Raw genomic sequence first — 13,477 nt, 5'->3', positions numbered from 1 at the left:
ACTTATTTAAAAAAGAAACCGTAAATATAGATACTTGTGGTAAGACAAATAAAACATAAAAAATCAAATTTCGTAAACATATTCACTTTAAAATTAAGATAGGAAAGGATCAGCTATAAAGTGAGGAGGAGGCAGATAAAACTAAAGTATGTTTATAGATAAAATAGTTATTTAAATTAGTATGACTTTTTTCGATAAAGTAAAAAACTTATTTAAAAAAAAAAACGTAAATATAGATGATTGTGGTAAGATAAATGAAAACATAAAAAATCAAATTTCGTAAACATATTCACTTTAAAATTAAGATAGGAAAGGATCAGCAATAAGGGGAGGAGGAGGCAGATAAAACTAAAGTATGTTTATAGATAAAATAGTTATTTAAATTAGTATGACTTTTCTCGATAATGTAGAAAACTTATTTAAAAAAGAAACCGTAAATATAGATACTTGTGGTAAGACAAATAAAAACATAAAAAATCAAATTTCGTAAACATATTCACTTTAAAATTAAGATAGGAAAGGATCAGCTATAAAGTGAGGAGGAGGCAGATAAAACTAAAGTATGTTTATAGATAAAATAGTTATTTAAATTAGTATGACTTTTCTCGATAATGTAGAAAACTTATTTAAAAAAAAACCGTAAATATAGATGACTGTGGTAAGATAAATGAAAACATAAAAAATCAAATTTCGTAAACATATTCACTTTAAAATTAAGAGAGGAAAGGATCAGCTATAAGGTGAGGAGGAGGCAGATAAAACTAAAGTATGTTTATAGATAAAATAGTTATTTAAATTAGTATGACTTTTCTAGATTATGTAGAAAACTTATTTAAAAAAAAACCGTAAATATAGATACTAGTGGTAAGATAAATGAAAACATAAAAAATCAAATTTCGTAAACATATTCACTTTAAAATTAAGATAGGAAAGGATCAGCTATAAGGTGAGGAGGCAGATAAAACTAAAGTAGGAGGCAGATAAAACTAAAGTATGTTTATAAATAAAATAGATATTTAAATTAGTATGACTCTTCTAGATGATGTAGAAAACTTAGTTAAAAAAGAAACCGTAAATATAGATACTTGTGGTAAGATAAATGAAAACATAAAAAATCAAATTTCGTAAACATATTCACTTTAAAATTAAGAGAGGAAAGGATAATCTATAAGGTGAGGAGGAGGCAGATAAAACTAAAGTATGTTTATAGATAAAATAGTTATTTAAATTAGTATGAATTTTCTAGATTATGTAGAAAACTTATTTAAAAAAGAAACCGTAAATATAGATACTAGTGGTAAGATAAATGAAGACATAAAAAATCAAATTTCGTAAACATATTCACTTTAAAATTAAGATAGGAAAGGATCAGCAATGAGGGGAGAGGGAGGCTGATAAAACTAAAATATGTTTATAGATTAAATAGTTATTTAAATTAGTATGACTCTTCTAGATTATGTAGAAAACGTATTTAAAAAAGAAACCGTAAATATAGATACTAGTGGTAAGATAAATGAAGACATAAAAAATCAAATTTCGTAAACATATTCACTTTAAAATTAAGATAGGAAAGGATCAGCTATAAGGTGAGGAAAAGGCAGATAAAACTAAAGTATGTTTATAGATAAAGTAGTTATTTAAATTAGTATGACTTTTCTCGATAATGTGGAAAACTTATTTAAAAAAATACCTTAAATATAAATGATTGTGGTAAGATAAATGAAAACATAAAAAATCAAATTTCGTCAACATATTCACTTCAAAAGTAGGAGATGAAAGGATCAGCTATAAGGGGAGGAGAAGGCTGATAAAACTAAAGTATGTTTATAAATTAAATAGTTATTTAAATTAGTATGACTCTTCTAGATTATGTAGAAAACGTATTTAAAAAAGAAACCTTAAATATAGATACTTGTGGTATGACAAATAAAAACATAAGAAACCAAATTTCATAAACATATTCACTTTAAAATTAAGATAGGAAAAAATCAGCTATAAAGTGAGGAGGAGACAGATAAAACTAAAGTATATTTATAGATAAAATAGTTATTTAAATTAGTATGACTCTTCTAGATCATGTAGAAAACTTATTTAAAAAAAACGTAAATGTAGATGATTGTGGAAAGATAAATGAAAACATAAAAAATCAAATTTGGTAAACATATTCATTTTAAAATTAAGATAGGAAAGGATCAGCTATAAAGTGAGGAGGAGGGAGATAAAACTAAAGTATCTTTATAGATTAAATAGTTATTTAAATTGGTATGACTCTTCCAGATTATGTAGAAAACTTATTTAAAAAAGAAACCGTAAATATAGATACTAGTGGTAAGACCAATAAAAACATAAAAATCAAATTTCGTAAACATATTCACTTTAAAATTAAGAGAGGAAAAAATCAGCTATAAAGTGAGGAGGAGGCAGATAAAACTAAAGTATGTTTATAGATAAAATATTTATTTAAATTAGTGTGACTTTTTCGATAAAGTAAAAACTTATTTAAAAAAATACACCATAAATAAAGATGATTGTGGTAAGATCAATGAAAACAGAAAAAATCAAATTTGGTAAACATATTCACTTTAAAATTAAGATAGGAAAGGATCAGCAATAAAATGAGGAGGAGGCAGATAAATCTAAAGTATGTTTATAGATTAAATAGTTATTTAAATTAGTATGACTCTTCTAGATTATGTAGAAAACTTATTTAAAAAAGAAACCGTAAATATAGATACTTGTGGTAAGACAAATAAAAACATAAAGAATAAAATTACGTAAACATATTCATTTAAATTAAGATAGGAAAAAATCAGTTATAAAGTGAGGAGGAGGCAGATAAAACTAAAGTATGTTTCTAGATAAAATAGTTATTTAAATTAGTATGACATTTCTCGATAATGTAGAAAACTTATTTAAATAAGTAATAAGAGAGTAATATAAAAGCAAAAAGAATGCACTGTCTACAATTTCACTCCTTCAAACAACTTCCCACACTAATTCATACAAGAATGTCAAAAAACAAACACATTACATTAAATTCAATAATTTTCTTCAGGACAGTGGAGACACAAGTAATGTACACATTAAGTTACATAAGGCTTAAACTCAATCCACTATCAATATATTAAATGACAATATAAAGTCAAATGCTTAGTGTTAGCAGCATACTCGATTTTCTTTACTAATAAGTGTATGTGAATGTAGAGAGAGCATTAAGTGCTGTGGATGAGAGAACCACTATCTAAAAAAGTGTAAAAACCACTGTCCTTGTTCAAAGAATGTTACACAAAAAATAAAAAGACACACATACCCCAACTTAGGTTTTTATCATTATAATTTACAACTACAATTACTTTTAACTTACAATACAAATTTAAAAGGGGTTATATACTTGTATACCATGGTGTCTCTACAGTTTCTTTTAACAGTTAATACTCATAATTCACTAATAAAATAATAAACACAAACTAAAAAAAAACCACCCTAATATTACACTCTTACAATATACGTTTCTACATCGTAACATTCATCTATATTTATCCCTTGAAGTTAATAACTAGGGAACTATTGGACCATACCGTTATTACTAAGTATATACACCAATACATACTAAAGAAATTCTGAAAAGTAACCTAACATTTAAACACTGTTATTAAGAAATCTATATAACAATTAAGAGATACCTCAACTTCTCCTTGATCAATAACATAAAAGTTATCACCTTCATCTCCTTGATGAATTATGACTTCTGAAGCATTATGAACCACGGGAAACATGGCATCAAAGATGTCACTATAAAAATAAGGATACACTTTAACAACAACACAGATAAATATAATGCCCATTTTCCTCAAGGTTTCCATTGCTGAAAACAGCAACCAATCAAGTGTAACATTCTGAGCTAGGAAAAAAGTTTTAGTGGTCATAGATCTTGAGGACAAAAACCAATATACTAGACTTTCCAAGTTCACATCAACAGCTACATCAATACAATACCTAAGAACAAAAAAACAAGTAACAATCCCAAAATGTACCATCATCACACAAGTTTCTTGATATCCAAATTTCTACAATCTGACACTTGACTATTACACTGTTTAGATACTAAATTGATAGGTATATCTTAAGATGAGGAAGTCCCATGTTTTCAATTACTCTACTTTTCAAAATATAACTCAGCAGCTGTGACATACAGAACTAGGTTGGGGATAGTAGTGGTATTTGCTAATCAACTGATGAACAGTTCCAATCAATCACATTTTATTTACTTATTAGTAATGCTCACCAAACCATTGCATATACAAGGAAAAAAAAAAGGTCAGCTGTGATTGCAGTTTTGCTCCCAATAGGTAGAATTTAAAGGAAAAAAGTTGGCACCAGGTGCTGCCATCTAGTTACCATCCCTCTGGTCAACAGTTCAAAATTAGAGACAATGGCAGATAACCTTAGTAGCTTTGCCACAATAAATCACATATGATGGCAACGGAAATGAACCAGAAAACCATGAAATCAGAAGCCCCATATCAAATCAATAAAACCGAAAAAAATCTGAAGTTAAAAAACAATAAATGAAAATAATATACAAGACTAAAATTGGGAAGAGCACAGATTCTGCAAATTATCAACATTTTGATTGCTTAGTTACATGAAATAATATAACATTAAATTTCAATTAAGTTATTTTTATGTAATTATTCCTCACAGGTAACTAATTATACTAATTAAATTCCTCTGCTCCATTAAGAACGTTCATATTAATATTTCCTTAAAAAATGTTTTCTGAAAACTTGCACACCATCAATAAAAATATTTATTACTCTAAGTATATTGATAAAAATAACACTATCAACTTAGATTTGTTTTTGTCACACTAACCTTAGTTCATTATCATCTAAATGAGCAAATAAAACATTCTGATGAATAGCTTTAGAAAGAGCTGCCATAGTCTTGTAGTCTTTTGGCACAACCTAGAAAGAAAGGAAGAGAAAAAGTATGATTCACTTGATAAGAAATAGTTATTAAAAGCATTAATACTATTCATTATGTTTTAGTCTTGTACATTTCTTCAAACCCTAAAAAATCCACAAAGATTTTATAAAAAATACCACTTCTTATCAATTATCTATGAAATAAAAGTGCATTAATACACATCAGCTAGCCTACTCATGCATTAGCACCAAATGAATGATCATCAGATGGAAGAGTCCAGGTCTAATATATGATTTTGTTGTAGTTTCTTATCTCACTAATTTCTAGTGTTTCTTGAACCAACCTGCACCATTTCTTTACAAAATTATGATGATTCTTAATGTTTAGTCATTAGCACAAAACATATTCAAACCTACTTAGCAGTACCATCTACATGTAAATATATCTTTAAATTCACAAAACATGCACAACATAATACTGTTATGCGAGTGTTGAAATATTTTGTCAACTTGTACCTAGCTTTAATTCAACAATCTCTCACTGCAGAAAGTAATTGTTATTAACTGGCTTCTGTTAGTCAAAAGATAGAGAAAATATTAATTTATATGATTTCTGCTAAACTTAATTTTTTAAAATTAACTTTTCCAGTATCACATGCAACATTAGGATTCATTTTTCCTTGATTTAATTGAGATTTATTACAATTTGACAAATTTTAGAATCAGAAAAAACACTTGGGCAACATACAGTCAGCAACCGTAAAGATCAATCAGCTTTAGTCCAGACCAAATTTTTCATTCACCTTTGCCATGGCCTATGTTTATCCCAAATTCAAACTTATAAAATAAAAATGTGCTTGCAAAGAACTTTAAGAGCATACGATGTTACAAACTCATGATTATTATTAAATATTTTATCTGCTGCAAGACTTATAGATCATTCCAATAGACCTTGTGTGTTTTGGCATCAACCCTGACTTGCTACAATTTCAGCATAAAGTAACTTTTCATGTAAATATCTCATTCAATTTATAATATCAAGCAGGCAAGTAAACTGTTAATTTTCTTTACCCTGGATGTAGGTATTAAATATGTGAAACATAAATATTTAATGTTGAACCGTACTCTATTCACACATGTCAACAGTAACATAACTACAAAAGTTGGGCCACCCTTCATAAGAAGTGAATACATTTCCTGCATTTATTCCTCCTGTTAAGTTTGGCGAGTTTATTATATTTCACTAGTGCCTAGTTATCAATATCAGTTTTGTTCAAGATTATGCTTCTCAATCTGTAGTTCACTGACAAATCTGTTTTTACAACAGGAGAAATAAAAAGATTAGTGGCTTAAAAAACCAGCACAAAACCATTTCCAAAACAATTAATATGATAGATCTGGTTAATGGACAAATTCCCAAGAAGACAACCCTTCTTCACATAGGTAGTCGCATCTTCCTCCGAGTAAGTTTCAGCACTTACAGCCCCTCGTCGACCCCGTTGTGGTGGAGCTATATTAGGCATTGGAGAGAGTTCGTCTTCTTTCTCATCACAAGGAACGGCCGATTTTTGCTGAATTGCTTTATTTGCTGCCTCCTTTGAAAGATGTTACTAAGTGATTATACAAGCTAAGACATTTTATAACCTTAATATATTCTAAACAATTACAGGTTTTACATAACAGTGTTAAATCCTTATATTTAATAATTGTTACACACATTTTTTGATACCTAAACTTAAAAAAAACAACCAAAAAACCTAGTATGACATTTTTAAAAACACCGTACATATAAACTAAACAACTAAATTATATCTAGTATTTTTACTTGCCCTTGTTCTGGGTAGCTGAGAGAAGAGTGGAATCCTTGAAACAAGTATAACTCAGTGAAAATGGTAAATCAAATTATACATTGAGTATTCCACTTATTTTTATTAAAAAACTTGCAGGTCAGAAAAACGAATATTTTCCATTGAATGATAGTCAGCTCACTGCACTTATTAATCACTAGTTCAAAAATATGCTCGTGTCTCGTACAGCTAAGAAATAACTTCCAACTCAGAGTAAGCTACATACTTAGTGCAAAACTTAAATAAACCTCACCATCAGTATAGCTAATTAAATATGCATTTTTTATACCTCTGCTTATAAAGATTAGTGAACTGTTTTAATCACTAAGGTACACTTGTTTTAACAACATTACCAACTTTAAAACTTATATTTCATGAAAGTTTTCCAGTTTAGGAGACTCAGGTTAGTTTTAAACAGGAATTATGTTAATCTTTATAACAAAAGTAATTATATCCAACACGATAACTAATGAAACCAATATTATTAATAAATGGAGCAATAAAGTAGCACATTACCTACAGAACCAACCAACACTAGTTTCTGGTTTGAACAATTGTCACTGATGTATATTTCTTTTGGTATTTGTTCTCTATCTAACTCCCCACTTTACCCAAAGAAACTCAGTGCAACACTCTTACTACATAAATCAGTAACCATGATGATTAATGCCATATGTTTAGTTAAAAGCAGTCATGCCTAATGCATCAACTTTCCCACGACACAAAAAACCAAGGTTTAAAAGACAAAAACAATGAATAAAAAATAACTGACCTGACCTTTGTAATGTTATATGTAATAAAATAAAAAACAAACTAAACTTAACACTTAGTTTGTCAAACCTTTTACCACAAGTCTTTCAACATCCTTCTTTCCTGTCACTCTTAGGTTCTTAGTTAACTATTATTTTCTGTACCAAACACTTGCATGCAGCTGCAGGAAGTAAGGAATAATATTTAGCCTTCCCTGAAAGCTGAAGAGAGAACATGACAAGCCACTAGAAAGGTGAAAGTTCTATAAAATCAACACAGTGCATATATAAATACACAAGGAATAATATAACAAAGGAAGTAAAAGAAAAATTAAACTAATGACAATGTAAAAATTTATCAATACACAGTACACACACTAAAGCTGTTTACGTTTACCTAAAACAATATCCCAAGGAATGAAAGTATACATGAAAAAGTATACCTGAGGTTGTGATATTCTGAAGTTTCTTACGCCAGTTTTTTTCAGCAATAATATTGATCATTTCACAGAAATGAATGAATTATGTTTAATTTTGCAGTGTGAAAATGTGAGAAACATGAGTGAGTTTATGACCTGTTTATAAACCCTTGTAATCAGGCTCATATCCAGAATGTTTGAAGAGTGAGGATTCTAATTTGCGAGATCAAAAGTAAAAAAATGTGCAAAGCACAATCAGCATGTTGTACATGTTAATGCTACAGGGGGCTCTGGGGCATGCGATTATTTTTAGTCAAAAAATGCAAATGCTTCATCAGAAGAAAACAGACTTCTAGAGAATATTAAATATATCATAAGATCAGCTGTGCTGTAACTATATATATCCGACATATTTTTTTACATCACAAAAACAGGGTTTTTGCTGAATCCCCCTGTATATATGCATGGTAATGATGAACATATTCTTTTGTACTTAATAAGCTAAAAGTAGTAAAGATTGTAATATAACTACAGTAAAACCTGCATGGGGCAAAAACCTCTACAAGCTGGAAATATCAAGAATTTGCAGCATTATCTGAAGATTTCTCTTATAAAAGGCCCTCTATTCGGCAGAACCTGCATAATGCAGATGGAAAACTATCCTCTACCTCATCTATCAACAAGTAGGATTAGAACCTGAGTAAGGTAGAAAAAATGTTTTTCATTAAATATTAATAAATTCTCCAACATTTTGTTACAGTAAGTATTGGTTAAATATATTCTGTTCTTTTTCTGCTGTCATTATTTTCTGCAATTAAAGAAAAGAAAGGAACAAGAAAATAGAAATATTCTACTTTTCCTAGATAATGCAACTTGTCACGCAAAAGTTAAACTATTAAAATGTTCCTTTTTTCTTTTTACCTCCATGTACAACATAAGTTCTACAGCCACTAGATAATGAAATTATACAGTGTATATAATTGAAATACAGAAAACTGATGCTTCAGCATATTATTATAAACATGGGCAACTGTAAGAGAGCATCTGAAATGACCGTGAATATTAACATGTTAAATGCAATTGCATTTTTAAATCATTTAATCAAATGCATAAAAGATGAATGTGTAATAAAGTGCTTTTAAAACTGTGGATTTATTCTTGATGATAGTGGAGAGGTTGCTTGTTATGACAATTCTAGTGAAATCCAAACTCTGAGAACGTTGACAAGAATGCTTTTACATAAACCGATTTAAAATCTATAATAGAATCACAAGATGGTAACAGTGCGAGAGATTCAGAAGATGAACAGAATGGAAAAGATAGTAAGGAAATAGAAATTCCTACTTTATCACAAGTGTTAAGTTATATTAATGCTATCAAACTGAATGCAAAAATGAAGGGGGGAAAATGAACTTTATGAAAAGGCTGTAGAATTGACGTTCTCTTTTAACCACATGAGAAAGCCCATTTAAAAAATGAAACAACTGAAATTGGAGACTTTATTCAAATAAATTTGATTAAGATTTTGTGTACTTGTGTATATTTTGAATGTCCATTTTTGTTCTTATTCTAATAAATAAAGCATAAAAAGTACAATAAATTTATTCACAAACGTCTTCCCTCGAGTCAAACAAGTATAACGTTCCATTAAAAAATTATATATAATTAAGGAAATGCATGTTCACTATCTATGAAAGAAATTTTAACTCAGTCCCATGTAATTCCACATTACACAGGTTTTATTGCAGTTTGGAATATTAATATTTAGAAAAATAAAAGTTTATAGTTCTAAACTTAAGTGCCATTCTACTGTAAACTTCAAAGTTAATGTATAATCAATGATACTTTGCTTTGTTTGTAGTTGAGTTTTTTTCTAGAGAAAGTTCTGAAAGATAGATTTATAGGGCTGTGTACAAGAATGTTTAATATTTTCATATTAAAAATATCTATACATTTGCAAGTACAACTAATATGTGCAAAGCTTTAGTCTATCCTATTAAGATTTGAAATGCAAGAAATCTTAAGTTCAAATAATAAAGATCTGAAACTTTCAGGCTAAAGTTACCTTCTTGTAGAACTCCCTGTATCTTCTTGAAGACATGGTGGCCAAATTTAAGAAATATGTTAAAAAGTACAAAATTCATGGTCTGTAAGAGTTCAATGAATGTTTAACAGTAGTAAATTTTTTGTAAGTGACACTCTTATAGAAAGTTCTGTTTCTAATCCAGAGAAATAATCTATCCAAATACTTAAATTACCCAGAAACTGTTTATAAAAACCTTGATGACTAGTGTAAAAATAGAGAAATCAAATGTTTCTACTGTTACAGCTTCAAAGGTTTTAATAATAAAGTTAGAAAGATAGACTCAATCAGTAGTCCAACAACGTGCTTGATTTATAAGTTAATATTTTCATTATAAAGGCTTCAATGAGGTCACAATGGTAACAATAGACTTAAAAGTTTAACAATTAGCCCAATAAGGTGTTTCTAAGCTTGAATAATAGAAGCTGAAAATTAGTTTTTTCTTGAGTTCTTGACATCAAAAAATATAAGCATAATATTTTGAGGTGGATACTGGAATAAACACACTACATACCTTAGACATATGCTTCTTTTCTTGTTACTGACATATTCCATTCCATCTATGATGAAATGGTGAGTTCGTATAACTGAACATCAATTACTTCATAGTTTTATTGACACTGTTCATGAGCAGAAAGTTTCATTTTGAGAATTAGGTTGGATATTGTGATAATCTTAAGGACCTTCTGTCACCTGGTTAGTTATCTCAAACATACAATTAAAACTGTCCAGAAAATTATTTTGAAATAATAGTGTGTATCACACTTTATAAGAGTGAAGTTCCATTACAAAAAACAATTCTATATTGATCATCTTCAATCTGATGACCATAATTACACAATATTGGTCAGCAATACAATTTCTAAGCTTCTGTTACAGACACTCCACTGCACATTGACATTAATTTCAAAGATATTTATGTAAGCTAACAGTACAAAAGTTCATTATTATGTGAATAAAAAGCATAAAATTACAGCCTGACAAAACCTGAAATGCAATAAAACTGGGTGAAATTGCTAAACCACTGAATTTAATGCTAGTGATAAGAGAGAAAGAGATGGCATCAACATGAGAGAATACAAATCTTTTATTAGGATCTACAATTCACTGTTTAGTTTCAAGTGGGATGTTAGATCCATAGGTGAATAGGGGTAAAAAAACAACAGGTATTTAACTGTCATAATAAAAGTTTGTTTAAAGTTTGTGTGAAGCTACATTAGGGCTATCTGCCTAGCCGTCCCTAATTTAGCAGTGTAAAACTAGAGGGAAGGCAGCTAGTCATCACCACCCACCGCCAACTCTTAGGCTACTCTTTTACCAACAAATAGTTGGATTAACCATAACATTATAATGCCCCTACAGCTGAAAGGGCGAGCATGTTTGGTGAAAGGGGGATTCAAACCTGTGACCCTCAGATTACGAGTCGAACACTTTAACCCACCTGGCTATGCCAGGCCCATAATAAAGTCCGTTTTCCATTGGAAAACCTGCATGAGAAAATTCTTTGATATTTACTATTTGTTAATCAACTGATTTCAAGCATGCTTCTTTTACAGTATCAGCACATTGTGTGTCAAATAATAATATATTTCAACATTTAACACACTCTTGAAAAAACTGTGTTCACTTTACTTTTTTTATTATTAAAGCCAATATACCACACTCAATTATAAAATATTCCCTCTGTTATAATCATTATATTTCATATTCCTACCATGTTCCACTCAAACACCATACAAATAACACTATGTAACACAAATTTTGTTCCTGGACAGTATGTGTTATTTCTTAATTGCTTATGTTGTAAAGGTACAGAAAATGGCCATTATTTCCTTCAAACTTTGCTTCTGTGACCTGGATAATGAAATTTATAAATTAACATATTTACTATGTAAAAACGGGCAAATTTACACATTTTCATTTATACAAGGTCTGAATAAAACAATATATATTAATCAAAATTTACATGTATTTTTACTAAAGTTATACAAAAAATGAACAAAAATGTTTAGAAGTGAGTAGTTTTTTTGAGATTTATGGCTGTAATGTAAATCATTTTCTTATATCAGCCCCTAAATATAGTCTCCAATCACATTTTCATTATATGCTCCCAGGTCATAAAAGCAAAGTTTGAAGAGTAAAATAGATCTTTTCCATTTACTTTAGGCATAAGCAATTGGGAAATAACACATTCTACCCAGGAACAAGAAAAAAAAAAGTTTTGCTACATAGTGTAATTAATACAAGCGTGACGAAAATAATTATACAGTAAAATAACTGCAGTGACTTTACAAAATTATAGTACTTTAGTCTATTTAATGTTATATATTACTTTTACTACCTTAGTTACTGATATTAGTAATATTATATAACTGGTAGTATTTACCAGTTAATTAGCCTCTATATGTATATTCATTTTAACTTTTGAAGATAAAGTTATCTTAGTTCAAAACGTATAACTTGAAACTGTATTAATTACTGGTATTATGCACTTTGCAACTTCGCTAGACAAGACTAATATTTAGTCTTAAGACCGAGTCAGTAACTGGGCAAGACTTAGTAAAAGACTTTAGCAAGATGTAATACAACTACATTGTATAAGACCCGTTCAAGCCTCTGAAAATAAGCTCTCAAAAATGAAACAGGATTTTCCGGACGACTAACGCAAAGTTGAACGATACAGTCTTTAAGAAGTTGTTGAATATTATTTTTTTGAACATATACTTCGCAGTCCTTCAACGTCTGTTCTTCTTCGCTGTTGGTCGCCATTTTTTTACAATTACACATCAGGTACTGTCTAAATAGCATGACGAAACGCATTTATTTACAAATCATTTATCTGCTTCCATGTGACTGCTGCCATCTAGTAGTCTTACTATTAGGTTTGAAAACCAAGATAGACACTCATATTACCACCACCAATCATGCTCTCCCTTTCAGCTACGGGGAGTTATAATTTTTATCACTCTCACTATTCATTGGTAAAAAATAGTCCTGTCTCCCACTTATTTTAATTCCATTAAATAACGACAGCAACCGCAAATAGTTCTTGAATAGTTTTGCGTAAAATTTAACAAACAACTAAACACATCTACGTTGTCCTCCTCATCAGTCAGTTTCATTAGATTTAAAGCGGTACGCCACACAATACACTATCTGCGCTATGCTCACCACGGTTATGAATTCCCATTTTGTATCGTTTTTAGTTCACAAATGGGGCCCGGCATGGCCAGGTGGGTTAAGGCGTTCGACTCGTAATCCGAGGGTCGCGGATTCGAATCCTGGTTGCATCAAACATGCTCACCCTTTCAGCCGTGGAGGCGTTATAATGTGACAGTCAATCCCCCCTATTCGTTGGTAAAAGAGTAGCCCATGAGTTGGCGGTTGGTGGTGATGACTTGCTGCCTTCTCTCTAGTCTTACATTGCTAAATTAGAGACGGCTAGCGCAGA

At 29.8% G+C, this 13,477-nt stretch overlaps 1 protein-coding gene across 6 annotated transcripts; it reads right to left on the bottom strand.

The window, feature by feature from the left end:
• Positions 1–3,617: 3,617 nt before the first annotated feature.
• LOC143225005 (cAMP-dependent protein kinase type I-alpha regulatory subunit-like) lies at positions 3,618–13,261 on the bottom strand. Of its 6 annotated transcripts, XM_076453618.1 has the most exons (5): positions 12,631–13,207; positions 10,541–10,586; positions 6,410–6,523; positions 4,876–4,967; positions 3,618–3,792 (listed from the first exon to the last, which is right to left on the bottom strand). In XM_076453618.1, the coding sequence occupies exons 2-5, from the start codon at positions 10,547–10,549 to the stop codon at positions 3,633–3,635; spliced, it is 375 nt and encodes a 124-aa protein (XP_076309733.1). In that variant the 5' UTR covers positions 10,550–10,586; positions 12,631–13,207; the 3' UTR covers positions 3,618–3,632. The 6 variants fall into 6 exon arrangements, 3 of the variants coding, with proteins under 3 accessions (XP_076309733.1, XP_076309731.1, XP_076309732.1); XM_076453616.1 differs by lacking the exon at positions 10,541–10,586 and having other exon boundaries at positions 12,631–13,191; XR_013013561.1 differs by lacking the exons at positions 3,618–3,792; positions 4,876–4,967 and adding an exon at positions 7,623–7,787 and having other exon boundaries at positions 6,385–6,523; positions 10,009–10,586; positions 12,413–13,216.
• Between the last annotated feature and the right edge of the window lie 216 nt (positions 13,262–13,477).

The sequence above is a fragment of the Tachypleus tridentatus genome, chromosome 9, assembly GCF_004210375.1.
Source record: "Tachypleus tridentatus isolate NWPU-2018 chromosome 9, ASM421037v1, whole genome shotgun sequence".
Lineage (NCBI taxonomy): Eukaryota > Metazoa > Arthropoda > Merostomata > Xiphosura > Limulidae > Tachypleus > Tachypleus tridentatus.
The sequence above is the reverse complement of the archived record's forward strand: the minus strand, read 5'-3'. Positions and strand labels throughout refer to the sequence as shown.

Bases quoted from the DNA above. Each gene is read 5' to 3' on its own strand.
- LOC143225005 (XM_076453616.1), bottom strand. From the start codon at position 12,846: ATGCGTTTCGTCATGCTATTTAGACAGTACCTGATGTGTAATTGTAAA. The intron at 4,968-6,409 runs GTAAGTGCTGAA...CTTTCTTTCTAG, and splicing joins AACGGGGTCGACGAGGGGCT to GTTGTGCCAAAAGACTACAA. The intron at 3,793-4,875 runs GTTAGTGTGACA...TTATTTTTATAG, and splicing joins TTAGATGATAATGAACTAAG to TGACATCTTTGATGCCATGT.